Source organism: Leptosomus discolor, chromosome 5, assembly GCF_034619465.1.
Source record: "Leptosomus discolor isolate bLepDis1 chromosome 5, bLepDis1.hap2, whole genome shotgun sequence".
NCBI classification, from domain to species: Eukaryota; Metazoa; Chordata; class Aves; order Leptosomiformes; family Leptosomidae; genus Leptosomus; species Leptosomus discolor.
This window is the reverse complement of record NC_141395.1, coordinates 78,554,452-78,580,120: the sequence shown is the minus strand read 5'-3', so window position 1 is coordinate 78,580,120 and position 25,669 is coordinate 78,554,452. Positions and strand designations below refer to the sequence as shown.

General features: G+C 42.1%; 1 protein-coding gene across 2 annotated transcripts in view; it reads right to left on the bottom strand.

Moving 5' to 3' along the window:
- Positions 1-25,669, bottom strand: part of KCNQ3 (potassium voltage-gated channel subfamily Q member 3) — a 195,319-nt gene that overhangs the window by 9,175 nt on the left and 160,475 nt on the right. Inside the window, exons 2-11 of one of the 2 annotated variants that reach the window (XM_086465204.1) lie at positions 23,835-23,925; positions 21,932-22,058; positions 20,038-20,210; positions 17,963-18,118; positions 16,484-16,594; positions 15,240-15,335; positions 14,324-14,418; positions 12,602-12,628; positions 8,831-8,887; positions 781-968 (exon numbers count right to left, since the gene is read on the bottom strand). In XM_086465204.1, coding sequence (XP_086321330.1) covers positions 781-968; positions 8,831-8,887; positions 12,602-12,628; positions 14,324-14,418; positions 15,240-15,335; positions 16,484-16,594; positions 17,963-18,118; positions 20,038-20,210; positions 21,932-22,058; positions 23,835-23,925 — 1,121 coding nt within the window. The remainder of the gene's footprint in view (positions 1-780; positions 969-8,830; positions 8,888-12,601; positions 12,629-14,323; positions 14,419-15,239; positions 15,336-16,483; positions 16,595-17,962; positions 18,119-20,037; positions 20,211-21,931; positions 22,059-23,834; positions 23,926-25,669) is intronic. The other variant, XM_086465205.1, reaches the window with a different exon arrangement.

Here is a 25,669-nt window from a genome sequence, read left to right as displayed (position 1 = left end):
GGTAAAAAAGGTGTAGAAGCTACAGGCCAAATACTCCTCCCACCTGTACTGCCTTGAGCTCATGTGCCTTCATGGAAGAGAATAACCCCAGTGTGAACACCCGGACTACATCCATGGTAGTATGCCCAGCATGCACTGATGCCAGCTGGCACAACAAAGGAGAAACTGTTATTTAGAGACCGTTTAGATACTACAGGCAAGAAGAGGAAAACGTGTGCTCAGGGAAGCTGAGAGGAAAAATGCCCTATGATGCTGCATGGACATCCAGTGGAAATCTGCTGAGGGGCAGCAGTCTTAGAGAGAGTGGGAGGGAAGCAGCCGTTGACTCTGTAAAACAAGGTTTTAAGAGATTGCAAGGAGGAGATATCTGAGATGCCTGGACCCAGGCTAGTGCAGGGCTGGATGCAGTCTAGGGAGGGAGCTACCTTAGCATAGCATCCCTGCTGATAAACTGAACCACGTTGGCATGTGCTTTTTGGGGGATATAGATTCACTGCCCAGTGTGCCCTCTTTTTCCAAGTCAAATAGGTTGATTCCACCACTGGCTTTATCCCATATCAGTTGCCGGTTTTATGGAGGGCCATTGTCTTTTTTTCAAGCACTGTGTTGCCTGAACTCCAGCATCCATTTCCTGGGGCTTCCCCAAATGTTCCATGTAAAACCAGGGACCAGCCATGCTTGGCCCAGAAAGTCACAAACCTTCAACAGAAGATGCAGAGGAACAAAGTAAAATGGGGAGAATAGAGGATGGATAGAAAGAAATGAACACAGATGGGCTACCTTCTGAGCTTTGCCAAAAAGCGTACGCTTTCATTCGGAATGCAGTGCGAAAACGCTCCTTATTATTCAAGACAACATTCTTAGGCTCTTTTGAAGGACTTTCTTCAATGGCATCTACATTCAGAGGGGTAAATAGCTTTCCTTTAGTATTGGTACCACGAACCCGATCCAAGAGACCCAGCTTTTGGCTACAAAATAAGCAAAAGTAATCATTTTCCTCCTTTGTACACTTTTAACTTGTTTTCATGATACTTTAAGTATATAACGGACTAAATAAATGCTTTGTACACAAGGACACTGCTGGGGCTACCATAATTCATGAATGTTTTTGTAAGCAACAGTTAAGCTCCACAGATAATTAAACACTTTTTATGAGCATTTTTTGTATCAATGTTGAAAATGTTACCAGAGGGTCTTGCTATCCTCTCCATGTAGTGTATCACAGTGCTTCAGCTCCTGTAGCACATCTGAAGCATTAGATTTATTATTCAGAAGAGAAACACCACTATTTAGGCAGTTATAGTCTAATTATAAGAACGCTTGGCCTTCCCTGTTCTTTAACCACTGGGTCTGTGCCAGGCTATTAAATGAGTAACTCATAGAATCACAGAATGGTTTGGGGTGGAAGGGACCTTAAAGATCATCCAGTTCCAACCCCCCGTGCCATGGGCAGGGACACCTCCCACCAGACCAGGTTGCTCCCAGCCCCATCCAACCTGGCCTTGAGCACTGCCAGGGAGGGGGCAGCCACAGCTGCTCTGGGCAGCCTGTGCCAGTGTCTCACCACCCCCACAGGGAAGAACTTCTTCCTTACATCTAATCTAAACCTCCCCCCTTTCAGTTTGAAACTGTTACCCCTCGTCCTACCACTACAGGCCCTTGTAAACAGTCCCTCTCCATCCTTCCTGTAGGCCCCTTTTAGGTACTGGAAGGCCACTACAAGGTCTCCCCAGAGCCTTCTCCAGGCTGAAACAACCCCAACTCTCTCAGCCTGTCCTCATACAGGAGGTGTGCATAGCCAGGAGTAAAAGAAAGTCGTGTGTGCTGTGAAACAAATAAATTATCAGCAAAACACTGCAAAGGCATTGCCAAGCAATTACTAGGTACATGGTAGGGAATGTACCCAGTTCTCTTCATCATTCACTTTCAGTTATTTCTCACTGTACTAGAAATTGAAGTGATCTACATGAATTGTAGTAAAATGACACCTTTCGTTCCTCTGATGATGCCTTGCACTGTCATCTCATATATTTACTGACCAAAGACGTATGTCCTTCAGTGACAACATACAGCTAGAATTGCATCTACCTGGTATCTTACCAGCATCAGCCACCCTTCTGATAGCCTGACTGCAAGTGTCTTAAAGGCAGTTACTCATATCACTGAAAAGAGTAACACAAAAGAAATTTGCTAGTGGGTGTATCAGCTTATATATGCTCTGAACGCTTTGTAGGTGACAGTATAAATATTTGATTCGCTTGTTCACTTTGCTGCTTAAATTTTTGTCACTTGTATATTTGTTAAAAAATTGTGGAGCTAACCCGCGGGAAGACGGCCTGCCTCTTAGCCGATTCCTGGCCGTTGCACTGTGGGACAGCTCTGGGGAGAGGTGAGTTGTGCACACATGGTCAAGAGGCAGTTCTGTGCAGGACACCAGATCAAGCAGGTTGAGTGGGGGGAGGGAAGAAGCCACCACAGCTGGCAGGTTTCTGAGAGTCACAGATGGGAGCAGAGCTGAAGAATGAACAGCGGTGGCGATCAGAAGAAAGAGATTTCATAGGTATGCAGAGAGGTATCTGTGCAGTATGCTCAGATAAAGCCACTAAACTTGCTGGCAGGAAAGGCAAGCGTGGGGAGGGTCCATCATGCAAGGACATAGTGGACAAAGACGGAGACTTGTGTGCAGACCTTGCAAGTGAAGGGTCTCACTCACAGAACTATTTATCTTCTATTTAATGAGTTACCTCGGTCAGATTGATTGATTATTTTTATGTTCTATGATCTCTAGTATCACTTGTGCACCTCTTTGAAAGAAAGATCTATTTCTATCTCAGAGCTCTGTCTGTTGCAGTATCCTATCACAATGGAAGTGCTTAGGACATTCCTCTTAAAATTATAAAGGCAAGATTTAAAGATACATATGATGACATTTTATAAGAGTGCTGAATCTAGTAGGAATATTGTGATTTACAGCATAAAAAATTACTACCTGATCTGAGCATTGAACATCACAGCTGTTGTAGGTTTTTGTGTTTTGTGGGGTTTTTTTTTAATATGAATTACTAGGGCCTTCATTTCTACTATCTGTTTCTGATTAATATATCTCTGACCCAGAAAGTAACGAAATATGGGCTTCCCTGTCACAAAAAAATGGAAGAACCAAACCTTTATGTAGGATGTTTTTTCAGGCTGCCTGAATTTTCTTGTTGACGACATGACAATACTTGTGAATGCAATTCCTGCAGCCTAGTAAATTCGGACACTTGCCCTGTCATTGCACGTATGAAGTGCCTAAGTGTGTGCAAGTATGAAAGTGGCAACTCAGAAAGATTTGTGTGAGTACAGAGCCACACAACTAGTCCTGCTATATCAGCACTGCCAGGACTGAAGTCAATGGTGTGAGAAGATAAAAGCATGGATTTGAATGAAGAATTAAAACGGTCTAAGTGAATGGTATTAATATTACTTAGACTTTGCCCTGATGTCATTTCCTGAGGAATTCATGGTGTGGGGAATTCACGGCAAAGTGCAGATGAATGCAAAATCAGGGATTACTTCCTTCTTTGTAGAAAAACATGAGATGCTACTTGTTGGCATCTGTGACAAATTAGTCACTACAGAATGTGTAGGGCAGCCTCATGTTCGGTCTTAAGAACTTATTTAAAAAATAGTTTCCATAGTGCTTGCTTTCGGGTTGAATCTTGATCCAACTGATCCACCAAGGTGCTCTAAAGGCTGAACTGATGGTAAGAGCAGAGTTCCAACAAGGGAGTTGTGTTCCACTAAGACATCAAGAAACCTGTGACCACTTTTCTGCATCACTTTCACTTCTCTGTTTCAGAAGCCAGGTTTGAAGGCAGTAGTGCTTTACAAGACAGATGTCCCAACTCCATGGCATTTCTGTGAAATTCGGACTCTTCAAGCACTCAGCTACCATATATACAGGAGAAGATGACAGCTAATAAGCAAGTTTTGGAAGGGCACGAAAAATAAAGGTGAGGAAGTAAAAAGTCAACTGAATGACTTGTGTGTGTTTTGGGGGCAGGGTGTAAAGTAGGGAAAATAAATTCTCATATCTCAGCAATTAAAAAAAAAAAATCAAAGTAAAACTGAAGTTGGAAAGAGGTATTAATTTCGAGAAGGACGGTCAAGAAGAGTCTGGAATCATGGCACATCACTGAAAAGGATTTTAACGCAAAGAAATGCATCAAAAATCTAGCTGAGTGACAGCAAAGAGTCAGCCAGACAATATAAACTGATGGGCATGAAGATGTTAGAGAGAACGAGCTTGTGAGGTCTTCAATGTGAAGGAAAATAGACAGAGCAATTACACATGCTTGGCACGGTGGTGCCACGGTCTTTGCAGACTGAAGGAGACTGTGAGATAAACTATAACGAGGAAGAAACTGAAGCAGTTTTAGGATTAACAGATCTGTTCAGTGATAATAAAATGAAGACATTGTTCCTTAGGTCTGAAAAAAATGGTATGTACAACAGGCTTGTTGTGGGGATCAGCTTTTCCTAGTGGGGGGATTATCAGGTCACCAATGAGATGAATCTGTAGTCCACCTGTTCTTCAGTATTTCAAGATTGAACGTCTTGGTTCAAGAGCTTTTGGAGAGACCTTCCAGGATGAGAAAGAAGTTCCTAAAAGGATGAAATCTAGCAGTGAAACACAGATGATGAGGTGATTTCCTCAAAGGCAAGGAGTGGTCACACACTACACATTGGGTTCGAGTAATAAATTAAACGTCACAAGATTCGGTTTAGTAACACTACAGAGAAATTGTGAAGAGAAGAACATGTTTAAGGCAGAGAACCTGAAAGATGAAGAAGCAGATAAACAGGTGAGACAGAAGATTGCTATTGTTTATAAAAAGCTGTCTAATACTATATTGGAAGAATATAGCTGTCATTACATCTGGCCTCTGCCTCTCTCTCCAGAAACTTACTTAGTCCTTCAAAATACATATCCAGATCTCTGAAAGTTCGCCCCTTAAAACTCCTGTAACAATTGCCTTCCTTACCAAAAGAAGGCATAAAGTGCATTGCAAGGATTTGAGGAATCAGACCAGGAGGAAGCGAGTCAGTGGATGACACAAAGTATCCAAAATATCCATCTTGTGGATTTTTTTTTTTTCACTATAGGACAGAAATAGAGGTAACATATGCAGAAGTCTTGGCCACGAAGCTATACAAGAATAGGAATGACCAAGATTTGATATCCTCCTCATAGATCAAAACAGATCAAAATATTCTCCTGCATTGAGCACAAAAAGCTACTTACTTGCAGTGATATTTTCCACTACATATGTAGGCACGCTCATTTGTGGGTTGGTTGGGTTTGGGTTTTTTTGGTGTAGGATGGGGTTTAAGGTAAATAATATGAACCAAAGGCACTCCCAAATTCTCTTTCTGCAGAGTTTCTCAACTTTCCCCATTGATAAGTGTCAGTTCAGGAACAAACTGTTGTCCCAAGACTGTTGCTTGAGCATCGTAGGCTTAGGAGACAGAACTCATCCGATCTGTCTTAAGCTGTTTAAAACAGTTAAATGTCCTCTCTAAGATTAATCTTTACACCCCTTTCTATAGTCAGTGGGGAGTTAGCAACCTACAGAGCGCAGTTCAGCTCCATTTCACTTCGCAACGACTTTATAGCTGGGGGAACTTGTCTCTTGTTATTGACTACAGAAAGATCTAGCTAAGAAGTCATTTAAAAAGCAGGTCTCTAGTCTAAGTTAAAGCTATCCGTACTGAAGCCTTCCTCATTAATTGAATCCTGATGATTAACCCTTAAAGTAACATTCAGATTCATAACAGTATGTTTATGCAATAAATATAGACAATTGTGTTCATATCCAGGCAGCCAGAGCAGTAGAATCATCAGAAAATAATTCATCAGTTCACATGAAAAAATACAACAGTAGGTTGCACACAAAAAACCCTCAAAACAAAACCCAAGCTTCTTTCCAGATAATGACTAGCTGTCACCAGAAAAAAAAAAAAAAAAAAAAAAAAAGACTTTATTCTCATTTCCAAGGGATGAAATCTGGGTCTGCTGGGGTTTTTGTTTTCATTGTGCTTTTTACAAAGACTTAGGAAACATTTGTTCTCACGACACAATCTCCTTCATTAAAACAGCATGCGCATGGCTCAGCCTCAGAGTATTAAGCATGCGCAGACCACATCATCCTTCATGAGAGCGGCTAGGACAGTGGTTCCCACCCACAGGTTCATGTACTGCTGCTTGTCTTTCAGCCTCCTCCTACTGATATTAGCGGCTCTTCCTCCCCTTGGGACAGTGGTCTCACTTTTTTTGGCTTCCTTACATTCAATAAAACGTGATTCCCGACTTCCAGTGCAGTTCCAGAAACCGGGGAGACTCAAATGCATCCCAAACATGCTGATAAAAGTGCAGAGTAGTTTCCCTGACTGGCTTGTACACATTGCCATTGCTTGTCTTGGGTGCTATTGCATCCTCTCCCTTGTAGAGGAATAAAAATTTTTGCAAAACCTTTGTCTTTGTCTTTTTTGCAAAATCTTTGTTTCTCATCTTTTCCAGGATGAGAACTCCTTAACTCTGTGGTAGACACAGACCACCATAAAGGGAGGAAGGCAGAAGCAGTGCAGACAGTTTCGCTCAAAAGCTTCCCACCTGAAGAAAAATTCAGCTCTCAGATTCTTGCTCCCTAAGAGCAGTGGGAATAATTTTTGGGTTATCTGAGATGAATCTGGTGGTGGGAGATACAAGAGATGGCTGGTTTCTGCAGCAGATGTTTTACCCTTGCTCAGGATAAAGAGAGGGAACCACTGAACTAGAAATACTTTTCCAGAAACAGTCATGCAAGGAAATGATGCAGTTACATCCCATCATGCAAGCCAGATACTCTCCTCTCTGTGCTTTGTCTAGTATTGGAGTTTCATAAACAAATGATACATGTATGAGAATAAAAATAATGAATTAATGCTAATAGTGAACCAAGCACAGATCTCTTCCATGTATTTACCGCTTCCACCTAACAAGGACTAATAACAATCAGGAAATTTTTCCATATTTTTTGCAGTTTAGCTAATCACTACGTTTAGTTGGTCTCAATTAACTGGAAGCAAGAGGAAGTCATGTTTACTCCAATATTTTAGTACATTATCAACTGTACTTTTATGGGTGAACTTCACTTTGGAAAATCAAACATTCTGAACGAGATTTCCTTACGTATTCTTCTTTGAACTATTCCCAATAGAAATTAGCACAAAGCTAATGCTATGAGGACAGCCATTAATCCTGCAGTGAACGCATTCAACTGATCTCAGAGAGTCCACGAGTTTTCTTAATATAAAACAAGCAGCATTCTGCACTTCCAAGGTACTTCTGAACTTTGGCCCATCATCTTTCACTTTTATCAAGTAACATTCTTTTGTATAGAGAGGATCTCACAAAAGAGGTTCAATCTCAAAATAATTGACTGCAACTTCTTGACAACTGATGTCTTCACTTTGCACCCTGAATCTTGAGGTCTAAATTTGCAAGTTTCTCATGTCTGAGGAGGAAACACCCCTTTTTAGTCAAAAATTTTCCACACTCTGGTGGTGTATGTCCTCACTGGTATTTAAGTGTAGGCGTAACTCTAAATCCAAACTCACCTACCATCCAGATTATTTGCCCAGAAACAAGAACACGTCCTAACTTGGGCTCAACTTTGATGCCCTTCAGAAAAAGAAAGAGGCTTTATGCATAGTGAAGTCTTTTGCTTAGCCCCTTTTCTCATCCATACTTTCTAAAGTGATTTAAAATAGGTAAAAATAAGCAACGTCACACAAATCCATGGGGAGAATAATTCAAGGTCAATTCTTTGTGAAAACAGAATGGATAATTTTCACCAATAGATGCAGCCAGCAGTGTAGATAGAAACCCACTCTTTACTTTGCAGTGAACATATCTCCCTGTAGCAACCACTCGAAAGCAAAGCAAACTGCAAAATCAGTGTCTCTTGACTATCTTGCATGGGCCAATCATCCAATGAAAAAATGGAGTGCTTCGCTAGTTGCTTTCCAGAAGCTGAAGAGCTTAGGCTAGGAAATGCTGAGTTGTATGTCAATGATTTCATGTTTGTGGAATGAAGTGGGAATGAGAATAATGAGCTAAAGTTGAACGACAGCAAAATGTTTGTGTGGAGTAGAATACAATGCTTGACAATTTAGTTAAAGTACTATTATTTCTGATGATGTGTTTTTCAGATTCTTGAAATGCCACAAAATATTTCTATGTCTCTGCAGGAAGATCTTGCCCCACATCTTAGGTCACAGTTCAGCAAGATATTTAAGCATGTCACTAACTTTACTGAGATGATCAAAAGCATCCACTTGTTTTCCATTTGCTGAACCAGAACCTGCAAACACACATGCGGAGATGTTGTTCCACTGAACTCAAATGCAAAGTAACTTGCATGAATTTGCGCTGGCAGGTTGGGACTGCATAAGGACTGGTGTTTAGCTCTTACAGTATATTCTTCTTACAGCAAATTTCTAAATGATTTGCAGAGTAGGTTAGTATCATTCCCATTCTATGTAAATAGAGAAAAGCACTTGTTTCTAAGCAGATCATTGGCAGAGTCAGGATTAGATCCCATATTTTCTGAACAGCAGAACAGTGAACTATCTGCAAGGCCATGCAACTTTCTTTTTATGCTTAAATAACTTTTCAGTCTTACTGCCCCTTACTTTTTATGGTGGTTAGATGAACTACTGTAGTAAAAACAGAAAGTGCAGGCAGAGAATGGCATGCAAGAAATATGAAAAGAGTAAGGCTCAATTGTTATTTGAATGTATATACCTAAGTTTTCTTGTGAGGCTTGATCCAAAGATTGACTCCCTACTAAACATGACATTACTGCAAAGTGAAGAAAAGTTATTAAGATGAGACGTTAATGATTACCCATGAAAAGCTCTATGAAAAAGAATGGGAGCAGCTTTTCATTTGTAGTTAATGTTGTGTGCAGATCAGAGTGGCTTTTTTCTCCTTCCTGTTTTGGGCAGATATATTAAGAAGAAATGCTGACAGTGAAATTTTCCACCTTGCAAAGTATTATTTTATTTTCTTAATGCTGTTACTACTGGCAATACAAAAACGCACCGCGTTATATGCATTCTTTCATAGTCACATAATAGGAAGGGCTAGTACCAATTCTGCCACTTAAAAAAATCAAACCAACTTTCCAAACGCAGAGAAGTATTTATCTTGTAGAGAAAAGGAAACAGGGATAACTGACTTTTCTGAAATCGCATAACAATAGATTTAGGAATGAACATGCTCTCCTGATGTCTAGTTCTACAGTTAGATAACGCTGATTAAGGAGCAAGACCCAAGGAGAAAGTTCAAAATCCTTCACTAAAGTGCCTGTCCATACGAGTGCTGAGTTTTGACACTAGTCGAAATCAGCGGGACAGCTGCTAACAACACCACTGAAAAATCAGGCCCACAATTGTTTCCTCAAACATACACATAAAAAGTTGGTTCAAAATAAATATGTCCATCAAGCAAAGGCCCATATTAAACGTAGGTCAGGCACCCAAACATTTGCCGAATGATTTGCTGCACTCCAGCAGAAATTAGCATTAATATCTCTTTCTTATAAATGTACCTTCTTGGGAGCTGAAGAGATGAAAAGGCCTTGCAATACATCCAGAAGGGCAATTGCTATGTGAGATTTCATGGGCTGGCAGGTTTAGGCACTGATTAAGAAAGAAAAAGCTAGTGGCACCTCTGGCATGAAGTCAGTGAACTCCCCACAACTAAGCAACGAGTAGCACAGCTCCACTTCCTCCTGGTTTCGGGGACTATACAGGGCATGTAGGGGGAAATGCTGTTCTTATCAGAGCAGCATCACATGTACCACTTCACCGCTTACAGGACCCAGCCTACTGCTTCGCCCAAGAGTAGTCCAACGTGCTCTTCATCGCATCTCACATCTTCACAGTTTTAGTCTAAAGGGAGCTTCAGTAAAGCCTTGGGCTGCTGCCAATCTTTAACTGGCTTTCTACTGTCACGAGGCCTTCCCTACAGCCTTGCCTTGGGATCCAACTTCTGAAACAAGCTCTTCCACTCTGTGGTTTCCCCTGTGTTTTTCCCAAACGGTCTAAGAACAAGGAGCTGTGACTTCGTCATGATGCCACCTCCTGTTTCCAAGGAGAGAACCTAGAAGGATCTGTCACACAGTTCAGCTCAACTACTGTGGAGTAGTTCCTAAAGACCTTTCACATCATCGAAGAGAAACCCTGCCACCTAAAGCGCTACACATCCTCAAATTTTCACACAGTCAGGCCTCATTTATAGTTTATTAACTAGTTAAATTTTCTGACTTTCTGGGAAAGCTTTAGACCAATTCTTCTCTCTGCTTTATCAACCACTGTTCAGACAATGTAGTTTATTACTACAGCTTTCCCATTAAGTGCTCAGCTGATTGAGAACCTGGAGACTGAGTGCACTTATGAGCTGTTCTGTCCAGTGGGGCTGCATTCCCTTATTGCTCATTTATTTTGGTACAGCCTTAAACACAAACTGCAGTGGAGTAAGAGTAATACTTTCTGTACTAAATCATTGTAGGAAGAAGAGGAATATTTTTTTTTTTTTTTTTAAATTATCTTGTCTGTAAATAAGAGTTTTATGAGAGATGAGAGGTGGGACTGTCAAAACAACCGGATTTTACGGCTCAGTCCCATGTCTACTGAAGTCAGTGGGTGCTCCCACAAGTACCATCATTTTTCTGTTTACCTGGAGGGTTTCCAATCCCTCTTATTGAATGCTTATTTCCATAAACACATTCTTGCTAACAGGAGGGCTCCAACGCAGGTTTTCTGATGATTTTGCTGAAGGTTATTACATGTGCAACAACACAAAACCAAGATACATCCAACCAGAATGAGGGGCCTTGGGGTTACAGTTTAAAATATTTTGAGCTGTGAGTTGTACTTCTCAGTTTGTAATCCCGTGCTTCAACACAAAATGACTTCTACTGGCCTGAAAGACACAGTAACTCAGAAGCTAGTTCACAAACTGTTCTGTCACTGCCGGTGTAGGAGCTTCTCTAGGGGGGCTGTGACCGACAGCAAACTGCAGCAATCATTCATTTTCCTAATTTTAATCTGCTGCTGCATCTGAGTCAGAATACGTTTTGGTTCAAGGTATGGCACTACATCCAAAAGGGATTTCAGCTCCTAAGCTCTCTCCTTAGGCCAAAACTCAGCTGCTGCCAACACTGGAGATGGCTAAAATCTCGACATCTACCTTAATGCAGCTGAGCTTGCTCATTACTGCTTAGCCTGGGCAGTGCCATGGATGTATAGTACTCAAGGTTAATGAGGGTTCACAGATCAGGTAACTCCCATCCAAGCAGTCTTTGAAGAGGAGCGGGTTAGCTCGTGATGATGGCGGCAGGAGAGGGAAGTCATCTTTTCCCACTGATTTGGCACTACAACACTTGACGATATCATAAGAAAACCTGAGACAGGTTTTTCTTCTCTGTTAAAGGAAGTTTGAACCCCCAAAATTCATAGGAGAACAGTAAGTGTGAATCTATTATTTCAGCTTCCTTTATTGAAGCGCTCACGTGTTGCACGAAACGTTTAAAAAAACAAAAAGAAAAAGACAGCTTTTCATCGGGCCAGGGACTAGAACCCAGTCTGACCTCTGACTGACAGTTTTCAAATTTTGCTACAATTCTTGCTCTGTTTCTCTGCACTGTAAATGGGGATGCAAATGGAAATAGCTTCAGCACGAGTCTGTGGAGCTATTTATCCTTTAATTGCTATTGACTTTCATTGTTGGTGATCCACTGATAGTAGTTTAGCATTAAGTATTTCACGGTTTTGACCTAAGAGGTTGAATTATTTTATGTGCCTTTGAATCTGCAACTTAGCTGAAGGGGGCTATAAATACACCATTTCCATTTAGACATTGCAGGTTGACTGACAATGACTGCTCTGCTGTAGTCTCCGGTGACTGACCAGTATTAGAATCAATGATTCCTTCATTCTCTGCTTGTAAATTCCCCAAAGTGACTGGGAGCTTTCCCATCTGTTTCAGCAGGGCCACAAACCTAATGTAACTTTTTCAGCACTGCCAGAGAGATTGACTATCCTTCTGATCCATCTCAGCCATCCATCTGAGTATTTATCGTCAAGAAATCTGCACATGGTGAATCAACAGACTTGATCTCCTATACCGCAACATCGCTCTGTGCAGGACTGTTGAGGGATAACATGAAGCAGAACTTTAAATTCACTCCAGCACAACCTGAATGCTAAACCCTGGCTCTACAGCATGGATCAGGAGAAATCTAGACCATGATTAATCGTAACGAACAATAAAGCCATTTACAGACAATCAGCAAGCAACACTGCATTTGTACATTAGCATTTTAGGTGTGTTGTTAAATTGGGAAAAAAGCAAGCAATTGGGAAATGGATCGGTTAATAATTTTTAATGACAACCTGTGGTGTTAGTAGCACGTTTTGGTTAACAGCTCATGAATCCACGCAGAACTCTTTAACCTGCTTCCTTCAATAACTGTACTAAAACAAGGCTATAATACTGGCAGCTACATACCTGGCAGTGCCATCCAGTTGCTCCTTCCTTTTATAGAAGAGAGGAAGCATTACAAGAAAGCAAGGAGAGAAGAATTATATAATAAATTTGGCAGATTTTTTAAACATAAATTTTAATCTATTGCTAATAGTTTATACCTCTTTTGCTCTGTGACCATAACTGACAGCAGAATAAAAGCTACGTTTTCAACTAGCCATAAAGCAAAGAAAGTGATACAGGTTCCTGAAAGCAATCTGTGCTGCTTAGACTGGCAATCCAGTCTTTGGTGAGAAGTGAACTCCCTCACCTTCTCTCCCAGGACCTTATTTGCAAAACACCTATTAAATTCCAGGTCACATTTGAATCACAGAAGAACCTACGTACAATGAACAAGCTTGAAGTCACAGTAATGAGTCTAGACTGCAGGCGAGCCTGAGAATTATTCGCTGAACAAAACCTGAGGTCAAGAAACCCTCTAGAAATTACTCTACAATAGAAAATGTGGGGCTAAAGAATGAAAAGGGATAAAGAAAAGGAAAGAAAGGTACTGAGCCTTAATTAAACACCTATGGTGGTTTTTTAGAGATTTCCTTTTTGATGTATGTGAAATCAATCTTAAAGAAATACATCACGAATAAAAGAAAGAAAGAGTTAGTATCTGTAATTTGTGAAGCCAGGAGCCTGAAATGTTTCTTCCAGTCAGTTTGGAGCAACAGCTGGAGCTGCAGGATTAGCGCAGTGAGCATAACTTACACGTGGAGACCTCTGAGCTGAGCAGTAGTTTAAAAACATTTTTTTTACCTGAACGAGGCATAACAGCAAGTCCAGAACGGAAGTTTAGAGCATAAACTTAGATAAGTAATGCCCATTATTAACAGCTGATACTCTATAGCTAAAAGTCCTGGCCTTCATAGTGCCAGCTTTTTAAAATTTAAGACCTCAAGGTGAGGAAGATGACTGACAGGCAAGAAAAGTGAGGATCAGACAGACTCATATTCATAAATACACGAGCATCCATTAAGTCTGAATTTCTTTATGTATGGAATGCTTTCCACTGAACTCAGAAGTGGTGATTAAAATAAAACCATGACCCCAGCTTCCCAGAACTGTGAACCTTCAGTTAATCGTTTCAGTGGGAGTCAGTCTTAAACATGCTTTGGTTGTCCTCTACCAAATTAACCCCTTGAGCAATTGGTATTGACAAAAAAGACAAGCAGTTAACAAGCATTAATTATGTTCACATGCCATGGCCACCTCTGCAAACACACAATTCTTAGGCCAGTTGAGTTAAAGAAGGAAAAGTAAGGGTTTTCAGCATAGTCCATATCTCAAAATACACAACCGCATCATAGAAGGTGTGAGAAGTACAGGCGCCTCTGAAATCCAGGGCTAAAACTTCATCAGGATCAAAATTACAGAGGGAGAAACTGAGAATTCCATGGCAATAAACTGAAGTCTTACACAGGAAGGCTGATGGCGAGGCAGCCTTCTCTTTTGTTTAATGACAGCATGAAAGCCACTGATGGAGTTATCCATGCGCCCCTGATAGATCCCATGAGGGGAAGGGAGAAGGAATGGATCCAGCGCCAAAAAAGCATGTTTTTCGTTCTCAGCCAGGAAGTTAACTGCTAACTATCTGTTACCTATAAAAGCCTCATTGATATATATATATATAAAGTTCGTTTCCTGTCCTGACTTAAACTTCACAGAAAATGATGATGGAGAGGTGGACAATGCACTTACCTGAAAAATGGAAATGATACAATTGATTCATAAAACCTCCAGGTAGCAACTAGATCAATCCTGTTGGGGTTAGTAGCATAGTATCTCCAGGCAGCCTGAATTACAAGGGAGAGGAAATAATTACCGTTAGGTAAAGCTGTTCCCCAGGCTGACAGCAGTCAGATTGTTTCAAAGAACACAATGACGCACCTGAGAGACTATCTGGAAATCAACTACTCTCAGCCATACCAAATGAGTGCCACTATAGGGCAAAACTATTGAGTGCGGACTATGATCTGGGAGGGCTCCTGTCAGATTTTTCAGCCCCTAGACCAGTAATTTTAAGTTTAATTTTCTGAATTCGTTACAAAGGCCGTAACTGAAGTCCAAGTGAGCTAAGGAGTCTCTTCCCACTGAATCCTCTGACCATCCCATGACAGAACAGAAGATCCAAAGTTTTCACAAAGAGCACGTTCTATTTACGGCACTTGTCTTGATTGAAACAATCATCGTCTATTGTGTTACTTTTATTGGTGTTTTCACATCAATAACAATATAACTTTGCACATAAAAGCACTCTCTCAAGGGATCTGACAAAACCCAGATTTTGGAAAAAAACCACATTTTTGACAGCTTGTTTTCTGCGATTTTGTGGTGCTGATGCAGAAGTTGGTTGGTTTCCAGAAGCTAGCAGATGAAACCCTTTCTTCTAAAGACACTGTTCTTCCGAAAGACGTTCTGGGAATTGAAAGATTCCTCAAAAAACTGCAAGGATTATCTAGCTGAATGTGAAAAACCTGACCCCTTTACAAACCCAGCTTCTCACCTCCTGCAATGGGAAATGAGAATTTGGGCAGGAGGGAAGCAGTGGCGCTTGTTAACATGATGCAGTAGTCTTCATACACAACATTTTTCCAAGGAGGGGTTAAGTGCAAACCTGAATGAGTTCAGCTGCTGGCTTTCTTCTTTTCTCAAAATGTTTTTGACGATGTTGCTCCTGGACCTTCAGCGCCAGCCCCGAGCCCAAAATTCCCTGAAAGCATACAGTGATGCAAGATTTTAGACATTTCTTACTCAGAAAAAATGGATAAATGATGACAGAAAACAGGTCGGTGGGTGGAGATAGAGACGGCTACGTGCACCACAGGCTACACCAAATCATCTTAAGATCCTCAACGGGGTTGTTGAATGTCTACTGCCTTTCCAAGCTGCAGGTATCCAGGTGATGTATTACTTTGCACTCAGGCAGACTGTAACTGTGCTTGTGTAATAAAAGAGCTATGCTAACCATACTCTGGATTTGGGGGTGTGGGACTTCCCATCCTCTGTGAAATTCTTTCCAAGTCTCGATCTAAAGGAAAAATACCCTAAAATCTGGACTTGGGATGGTTTCTGTTGCTGTTTGGCCCATCTCACCCAGATCTCATCTCATTATTACCTGGGGACTTTGCAGACAAGGCAAATATTGGGCCCATGTAACACAAGAGAGCAAATATACCTTCAAAAGCACTTTAGAAATATTTCTTAAGTAGCTAGAGGAGGATTTACCTGGCTAGATCAAAAATACCTGTACTGTCACCTGCTATCTAAATTCCTTTTAATCTCAGTGGGTAGAAACAGCACTTCCACGGTGGTGTCAGAGATCTCTAGTAAGGGAAACAGGTGAGATGAAATTCTCTGCAGAGCTGCACTGGTTATAAAGGATGACCACTGGTCTGTGATGATCACTCAGATGTAGATATCCAGCTTGCAAATCTTCAGACCTGGGTAAGATGGGCCCAACGCTAATTACTAAAACAACGGGCCCCATATCTTTTAAAAATATGTCTTGTGTGGCTATGTCAATAACAGTAAACTAACCCAGGCCAGGGTACAGGCTCACGAACTGCACTGTGATTTCCCAGGCAGTTCACTTGCTGGATTAATTTTGTCCTGTGCCAACTTGCACTGTCTCAGATACACGTGATTCGAGGAGTATCTGGGGTGACATATTATTCCCAACGGGCTCTATGCAAAGTTGGGAAGAAAGGACTTTGACTTACTGATATAGACCAGCTCAAGTGTCTGAATCACTTCTTAAAAAGGGATTTTGATTCCACTAGCAGTTTTGATCACTCTACCTTCTTTTTGCAAGCGCACAGCGCTGGTCTGCGGCTAACAGAGGAGGAGGAAGGTACTTACTGCAGGAAGAGCAAAGAAAGACACTCCGATGAGAGAGAAAGTAGCTGCGATCAACCGTCCCTCCCATGTTTTGGGGGTCTTGTCGCCATACCCAATTGTAGCAAGGGTGATCTGCGGGAAGAATGACCAGGACTTCCCATAAGAAAACCAAAGTCAACAGCTCTGCTTTAAATGTCACCGTGAAACCTGCATAACTCACTTAGCTCTACGGGTGCTCACGCACAGCTTCTTGAAATTGGATCTTGACAACGAGCCAACCGATTTTTTTTAATGGTGTCATAGTCCAGAGGCATTGCACCAGGGAGAATGGATTTAATCTTAAAGCAGATGCCTCTCTAGGATGCATTTGCTGAAAGGGGACTCCATGTGACATTGCACAGTGAGTGTCCTGCCCACCATCAGTGCGCAGTTAGGAATGGGACTTGCCAGTTTACAGCTTGCAGAGCTTTAACAAACCATCAGGGCTATCCCTCCCTGAAGTCTCAGTCTCTGTAAAACAACCACGATTTGGTGAAAACTTAGTCCTTTCCTGCACAATTGCTAATTTCCAGCTGTGTACCTTTTGTCACCAGTGAGACTCTATCTAAATGTCCTGGATATGCAGGGATATGAAAATATCCTGGCGTTCTATGCAACACTTGGGACCTTTTGATTAATAACGGTGGGGAGGGATCTTGCCATTTATGAGTGAACTGCAGTAAATAAAAAAATATGCTGCTGAATTTTAGTCACAGCGTGATATAGACTCCCCTAACTATCGGTAGTGAAGCAACATGAATTCTGTCTACTAGGTAGCAGGAATATTTCGTGATCAAATGGGCAGTGGTGCTGCTCCCTTCATCAGCAGAGAGAAGAACAGATGTATCAAAGGTCCCTCTTGCTCAATATCCTACCCCCAATGGCATTGCTTGAGTGATTCTTGGAAAATGCATGTAAGACATAAAAGAAGTGTTGAGTTCCTCCTCCAGAGGCATTTTGGACTTGTTAAATTTCATCCCATTAATCATTGCCCAATGCTCCAGTCTATCCATGTCCCTCTGCAAGGCCTCCTGTCCCTCAAGAGAATCAACAACACCTCCTAGTTTGGCCACTCTGTTTTTGCCATTTTCTGAGGGGTATAGCTCTCACAGGCAGAATACCGCTGTCATGAGAGCTAGGCCTCCCACAGGCTTAGGCTCTGCCAATGCAGTTATACCCAGAGACACTCTTCTAAAAAAGAGGTTTATCACAAGCCAAGAGCACAGGCCGATGTCTGACTGGGGTTTAAGCATCTAAAGGCCTTCGACTGACTGAAAATCAACAGTGATATAAGTTCTGTTAATTGGCTGCAGGATTATCGCTGCTTTGGTAATGTTATACTAGTAACACGCTCCTCACTCAAATTTAGCAGCACTGACACTGTAATCCTTAACATCAATACTTTATCTCTTCTTGGAGAAGAAGTTTTTAAGGGGATAAGGTATTTTTGGAGTCACTTACCAGCCCCCACCACAATGCATCTGCATAGGTTTCAAACTCTTCCTTCATCTCTACCCCATTAGCATCCTTTTCAGGAACATCTTTTTCAACCAGATAAACAAGAAACGAGGATAGGATGAGTGTCAGGAACCCAATGTACCAAGCAGTGATGAGCTCCTGCAAAAGAAACAGATGGACAATGGAGGGGCTGAAAACAGTCTCAGTACCCACAGCGGCAGAGTAAACATTCGGAGAAAAGAGAAGCACTGAGGATAGCAGCAGAGCTGTCACTGCTGGCTTGGTCCCAGTCCCTGACCAGCTCACCTCAGCACTTACTGGGAAATTATGCAGAGATTTACAAGAATTAGCCCTTACATGGCATCTCTGTTGGGAACAGCTTGGAGCAATCTGCAGCTGCAGCTCTGCATAAAGCTGGGTTAAGGGCTTATCTGGACCCATGTCACAGGGTGCTGCAGGGCTCTGTCCCTGACCTTGACTCTTTCCACTCCTGCTGCCCCTAGGTTTGGTCAGTCTTGGCAAGCAAATCAACAGCTCTGCCCTCTCCCTGCCTCCAGAGAGCCAAGGCTGCAGGATGCAGTTCCTTCTCTTTAGGCATACCAAAGCAGGATCCACCATGAATGGTGTTATCACCATGAACTGATGCAATAAGAACAGACCTCGAAAATCACCTGCGTGAAAACAAAACCTGAGCTTCCTTGTTTTAGAGAGAGTGACTAAAGTGGACTGTGTGGCTAATCCCACTGAGGTGGAAGGTGCGGCAACCCAAGTTAAAACCCCAGCAATGTCTGAAACAAAGCAGAAACATTTTGGTGAAGGTCTTCAAAAGTGGTTAAAAAAAAAAAAAAAGGCTGTAGCTGAGAATTTCATAATTGATTCTTGCGATAAGTCCATTTTCCTGGTTAATTTCTGGTGTGCAACCATAGAAGGAAATTTGTTGGCTGACCTTGTTATCAAAATTGTTTCTTTAGTGTCTCCAATAAAGCAAAGTTCTCACAACCTCGTCTTATCTCCCTCAGCCAGCTGAGGTTCAAAGGGGGGTGGTGGTGAACCAAACATGGAACATTTGAATGAAAGCCCACACAACGAAGCCTTAAACATTTTCTAAACATTTTGGAACATAGACTTCTTTGACGATCTCAGTTTCCTGAGAAACGTTTTTGGCATAGTGTTTACGTGCCACCTGCCTTGTAGCAAGTTTATATGGGGAAGAAACAGAAGCTGGTATGAAATGAAGCAGGGTGGGTATCCCTATCAGCCACTACAAAGAAGCAAAGTCTAATTATGCTGTGCCAGCTGGCATTTTAATTTTCAAAACCCCCTAAAATGTCAGGAATGTCATTCACGGATAAGAAAAAGCAGTATGTAGCCCAGAGTACACGCAATTTTTTTACATCCTGTGCAGATGAGAAATCTCATCTAGAGGATTTTTATGCAGATAGTTTTTGACTTGTAATAATGTTCAGTGAAAATGCAAGAACACAACATATCTGTCTAGTGTGAGACAGGATGTGTCTGACTATAGCATCAAGTTAGATAGAGTGAAGATGATTTTAGAAATTTTGTCTGTCTGGGTTCACACTGTATGCTTCCTTGTATTGTCTGATCCATGCTTCCAAAGAGAAATTATATCAGTAGCTCCCTCTGAAACCATTTCTTCTAACCAGCCTCTTTCCATCCCTTCGGAATCCTGCTCCATCTGTTGACCAGACAAGTCTGAGAAGCCACTACAAACATTTTGCAACTATAGAGGCGTTTCTGTCAAAAACTTCAACATACTTCACTGTTAAAGGGATGTCCCTGCTCTCATTCATTGTAAAGGCAAAATTCCTGTTGTAATAAGTGTGGGAATGAACACTCTCTCTTGTCACTTCCCAGCACCGCTACTGAGTAGAGAAGGGTAAAACAAGGGGCAGAAATAGTTCAGAGAATGGAAGAGGGAATAAAGCTGAAAGGATAAAACTGTTGCTTGAACTAGTAGGAATAATCCCAAGGCCTCGCTGTACCTGTGCATCCCCTCTTTTTCCCTTCAGCGCCTCCCCCAAACCCCATCTGAGCCCCGCAAGCTCCTCACTTACTTTGCTATGTGCACAAATGGCTGATCCCAAAAGCTTCCATGTGCCACCCCGCCTGTCCATTCGGAGCATCCGTAGGATCTGAAGGAAGCGGAGGCTTCTGAGAGACGTGGCCAGAACATTGCCCTGGTTCCCAACAGCAACCACCGGCACTGAAGCAATCAGCACAAAGATATCTGCAAGGCGAAAAGAACAAAGCCTGCCAAAAAAAGTGGCCCCATCACCTGCTTCTTAATCCCATCTGGCTGCGCTGCAAATTTCCTTAGGCTTATTTTAAAGCTGCCTGAAAAATGCCTTCTCTTGCCAATTAACCAGATATCTGCGCCTGCCACACAGTCGGCATCATGCACAGAACCCACCAGAAAGCCTCGTAATCTGTTTACAGATCAATGCTCTGGACTCGAGACACTGTCTGAGCTAATTTAGGGATGCACAGAAACAGTGTCCTAATGCTGACAGGAAAACAGCCTTAAATTCACCTGTCCCATAGGAACACCATAGTCAATAGGTCAGCCGATAAGAAATTCCGTTTTTGATGGGGCATGTAGTATTTTGTTCTTTTGGCTGAGTTTTCCCATTAAAATCTCAAAGCCTGTACTACTATTTTTTGTAAGTGCTCACGGGGCCAATTTGCTTATGAGCTGAAGAGGTTTGAAATGCAAATCACACCACTTCTTGTTTTCTTTCTTTTTCTGACTTTTCCTTGTTCCACTCCTGCTTTTTCATCCTATACATATACATGAAAAAAGCGATACCAAAAGGCTTCAAACATTCTCTGGGCACTCAGTCTTTAAGTTCTCTTCATATCCTAATTCCAGCCAAAAAGAGTGGCACCAGATGGATTTCAGATTTATTCACTTTCAATCATTCTCCAAACAAACTTGCGCCAGTGACAACCAATAGATGATATTAATAAATCCAGTGGGATCTTTTCTATTCTTTACCCAGATATCAATGAAGACTCATTCTCAGAAGTGAGATGACACTTTTACCAAGAAGGTATGAGACAGTAACAATCCCACTCGCTCACACCGCGCTCTACTGCCTTGGCAATGATATTAGAAGTATAAGACGTATTTACACAACGGCACCCAAAGGAACACTACTAAACTGAAGATAGCACAGGTGCACAAAGAAGATTTGTTCCAATTTTGTCTACCATTCAGACCCACAGGATGAACAACAGGAGGGATAGGGAAGAGGGTAACATGGATTCACGCACCACAGCTCCCCAGAGTGCCACGTGCTGTACAAATAAAGAACAAAAAGCTTGGCCTGAGGAGCATCAAAATAAACGAGAGTCCTGGAAAAAGTGAATGAATGTGGGTGTGCATGACAGGTGCTCAGGGCAGTGCGAGCTCCTAAATGTTGGCTAGTTGGTTTGTGGACATAATGGGGAGTTTTAGGAGGGGATTCAAACATGAATAATGAGTGGGTTTATGATAGTTGTAGGCAGTGCCTTCCAAGCCTGAAAGGTAACATGAATGAAATCACAAAGATTCGCAAATGCAGACCAACATTTGAATATGGAAGAGGGCTGGGGAAGATGGTACATTGTTGGGATCTGAAGTGGTTTGAAACTGAAGGCAGAGAGAGTACACTTTGGGATGAGCTTAAGAATAATGCAGTGGGACTCAGGACAAGAAAAATGGGTTTGAAGAGTAAAAGGGTCCATTTTTTTCCCACTGACCAGTCACCCAAGAGTCTCTTGAATGAATTGTTATTGCTGGGTACTTCAAATAACTACTTCAAGCAGGACACAGCTCCTAACACAAAGGGCAGATCTGATTTCAGTGCTCTTTACTCTGCCATTCACTGGTTCTTGGACACCCCTCCAAATTGACTTAGAAGGAAAAGGACATAACAGGCAAAACAGTAGTAGAGAGCATGTGCTTACCCAGCATGCACAAAGGCTTTCTGGCAAATTTGAGTCTCCCCCTCCATCCTTTGTAGCGACAGCAACACCCAGCAGCCCAGATTCTTAAGGCAAACTCTGCTCCAAAGATGAAAATGGCAAAAGTTTCCTGTATCAAAGACACAAACCAGACTCGTAACAAGTTTTGCAGTAATTCTAGACACATGGAGATAGCTGAAGGAAACAGATGAGGTATGTGTGTGTGTGTGCGTGTGTGTGAGTGAGAGAGAAAGAGAGGTGGGGGGAAAAAGTGGGAAGGAGGACATAGGTAGATGAAAGAGGCAAGGCAAAGTGGGATATAGCTTTACAGCCTGCTAAACACTCTGCAGAAAGGATGCGCCCCTGCTGTTGGGTAAACGTGAAGTGCTCACCCTGCCTTGATGGAAAGGCAACTACTTCGCAAAAAGACCTCCCGTTTCACACAAAATGAGAAGACATATGAGTGGTGACTGCAAAGTCCCCAGTGCACCCACACCCAGGGTTACCCATCAGCAGCTTGTTCACGCAGCCATATCTACAGAGACAGGGACAGAATACAATACATTCATATGGTTGTAAATTTAAGGCAATGGTAAAGGTAAGTATAAGGCAAATTTAAGGTATATATTATCCCCTTAAATTTCTGGTGTAGGGAAGAATAGGATTTTCCACCTTGCTGAAGAGCTCTTCTAAGCATGGGGAGGGAATGGGGAGGAAAGAGCTTCTCTGAGGTGCTCAGTGAAGATAAGCCAAGGGCAGCATGGGGCACAGAGTTACTCTTCCTCTCTGTGAATAGCTAGCAAGGAGGAGGGGGATTTCTCCTGATGCTCATACCCACAGCTGCTAGGCATTTTTGAAAACTGCTGAGAGCCACATAAAAGCAAGCACAGAAGGAAAAATAACCTCAGGCTTTTTTCAAATGTGAAAAGATAGGTCTAAGCAGGGTAACAGGGACCAAAAGTTTCACATTCCCTAGGGGATGAGGGTGTTTTCACACAGGCACTTTTTGAGAAGGAACATGCAAGGGGAATTCACCTTTCATTCCTTTTGGCATTTAGCTCTTGCTTGGATCTACATGTCTCTGGGGGTACAAGGGGAAATGGAAATTGAGATCCCAGAACTACTCTTGTTGTGCAGTTTCCCTAGGGATGCTTTTCTACAAGGCCAGGTTAAGTGAAAGGTTCCATTCTCTAATTCATAACAGCTATGGGAGCAGAGGAAGTTCTTTGTCAGGGTCATTTTCATCAAACGATGAATACGTCATGTTCATACTTAGTGAGAGGGTTTTTCCTATTTTTTTTTTTTATTCTTCTGCCAAATGGGAGGTTACAGAAATACAGTCTTGAGCATGAACTCCAGCATTTATAAAACAAGCATGCTGGAAACACAGAGAAAGGAATATATTTGTTGCAAATACATTTTCTCTCATGGATAGTCATTGGAGGCACTGCTTGCAATAATCCGTTATGCTGCTATTGGGCACAAGCATGAGTCCAATTCTGATTATCTCCCTTGAAAGAAATGCTGGGATTGGTAGAATACTGTAGAGCGAACTAAAATTGTTGAAAGATCCCCAAAAAATGAGTTTTTAAATGTGCTCTGGTCTGGCACGGTCAATAGGAACTTTATTGATACTTTGATAGGAGAACTGTTAGGCAGATGCTGAAAAGCCACTATTTAAAGGACTCAGAGTAGTATTTTTCCTCTCTCCTTACTTTCTTTTTACTCAGTCGGTGTTGACAATGGACTGGGAACTCTCCAATATGTAAGTGTATGGTCACTGCTCCAGGCCCAACAGAAGAAATCTTATTGCATGCAGAGCTGGCAGTAAGTTTCCATCGCTGCTGATGGGGCTGATGTCAATTCAAGGACATTACCAGGGTGACGCAGCAGCCCGTCTACTCACCAGCAAGAGCAGCCAGTCTCCCGAAACAGTTTCATACTCCTTGAAAGTTGTCAGGACAGCTAAGATCAAACACCCCAAGACAATCAGAAACCTGGAATGAAATAAAAGGAAAAACCACTGCATTGTTACCCCTCTCTGTATTTGCATTGGAGGTGATACATATAAAAACCTGGGTGGAGACCTTCAGGGGACGGCTACCTCCCATCTGCAAGCGGTGAGGTGGGGTTTCATGAAGATCCAGGGTTCTCAACCTGGATGGGGGCACCTGGCAGTCAAGAAATCACGGCAACATCATAAATCAGCATGGTCTTTGGACAGACATGCATTAATTAACTTGCTGGCATTCTTCAGGAAGGAAACAGATGATGCTGCATTTTGGGAAGGGATTGTATGGTATGGCAGAGGACTGTAATGATCAGGAGGTCTATTTCATGCTGACGTGCTGTGTGCTTCACAAAATGGCACTGCAGGTCCAGTGGAATAAATCCTACAGTGGAACATCCTAAGACCAGAGAAAGAGTAAATGCCTCAATACCGTGCAGCACCAGGACAAACATTCCCTTGAAAACTGCACTGCATTTATTTTTGCTTTCCCTTTTAGCACTCATTTCTATGAAGATGAAAAGATAAAAAGGTTTGAAAGAGAAACAACAGAGGGTCAAGTTCTGCTCTCCAATAAACGCAGTGCATGATAAATCACTGCCCCTGTGCTATTGTCTGTCTGTGAGGCTCCAGAACACAGAGATTCAACAGAAAATTTAACTCCCATTGCTGCTAAATCCAATTCAGTCCAATCTAAAGTCACGTTGATCTGCTTTGTAAAACTATTCCCAGGTTCAAGCTATTCGAAATCTTTTATACATAAAGAGGAAAGGAAATCAAGGGAGTCTTGTAAGTGATTACTGTGAAGCAGAGGGGGGGGGGAAGCTCATATTCTAGTACTTCATGTACCCAGTCCATGGGCATTTTAATGTGCTCCCAAAACTTGATCCACAGGAACAGAGGGGCAGGTGGCCATGGAAATATTTCAGAGCTTAGTGAATAAATTGCAAGGACATCTCCGTAAAAGCTCTGGATCCCTTGTTTTCATAGCTAGGGCACATCAAAGAATTTATAGGCATTAAGGTACTGAAATCATCCAGGGAAAAAAAGCTTGTTAAGAATCAAACTATGTTCAGTGTGTACTACTTGCTTTGAATTTCAGTCTGATACCTGAAGTGTGATTTCATTGCTCGCTGAATAAACTCCACTTTGTTTCATTGGGTAAAATGAGCAGAGCCCACAGCCTGCAAGGTGGTCTGCAAGGACCACGGGGAAGGGGGGCTTAGCTCAGAGACACACGTCACCTTACCTGTGTTGGGGTTCTGTTTCCTTGATTTATAGGGAAACCTAGGGCTAAGGGAGTGTGTTCTGACAATTTGCAACATTTTTGCAGCTGGAGTAAAAGGTGAGCTCCAGATAGCTCCTGCTGCCTTTTGCAGGGGAATTTCCCCCAAACAGCATCAACTAGCATCCTCCACGCAAGGAACGGGTTAGCAATGAAACACTTCACAGCAAACCCTGAAAGATTATTTTGCTGTGACTCTCCTAACATCAGCTATTCAGACTGAAGTTTCCTAAGCCAGGAAAAATTCAAATTAGCCATTTTGAGCAAGGTTAGAACAGAAATCAATATTTAGCATGCTTGCTCATACTAAATAATTCTGGATTCCTTTGACAAGTTTCACCTTCTCCCACTCACTAGCCACGCTCTAGAGCACGGGTTATGTGGTTGGTTAGAAAATAGCCTTTGGGTCTATGCCTCTTTTACCATCTACCTATTCTAACCACACTCC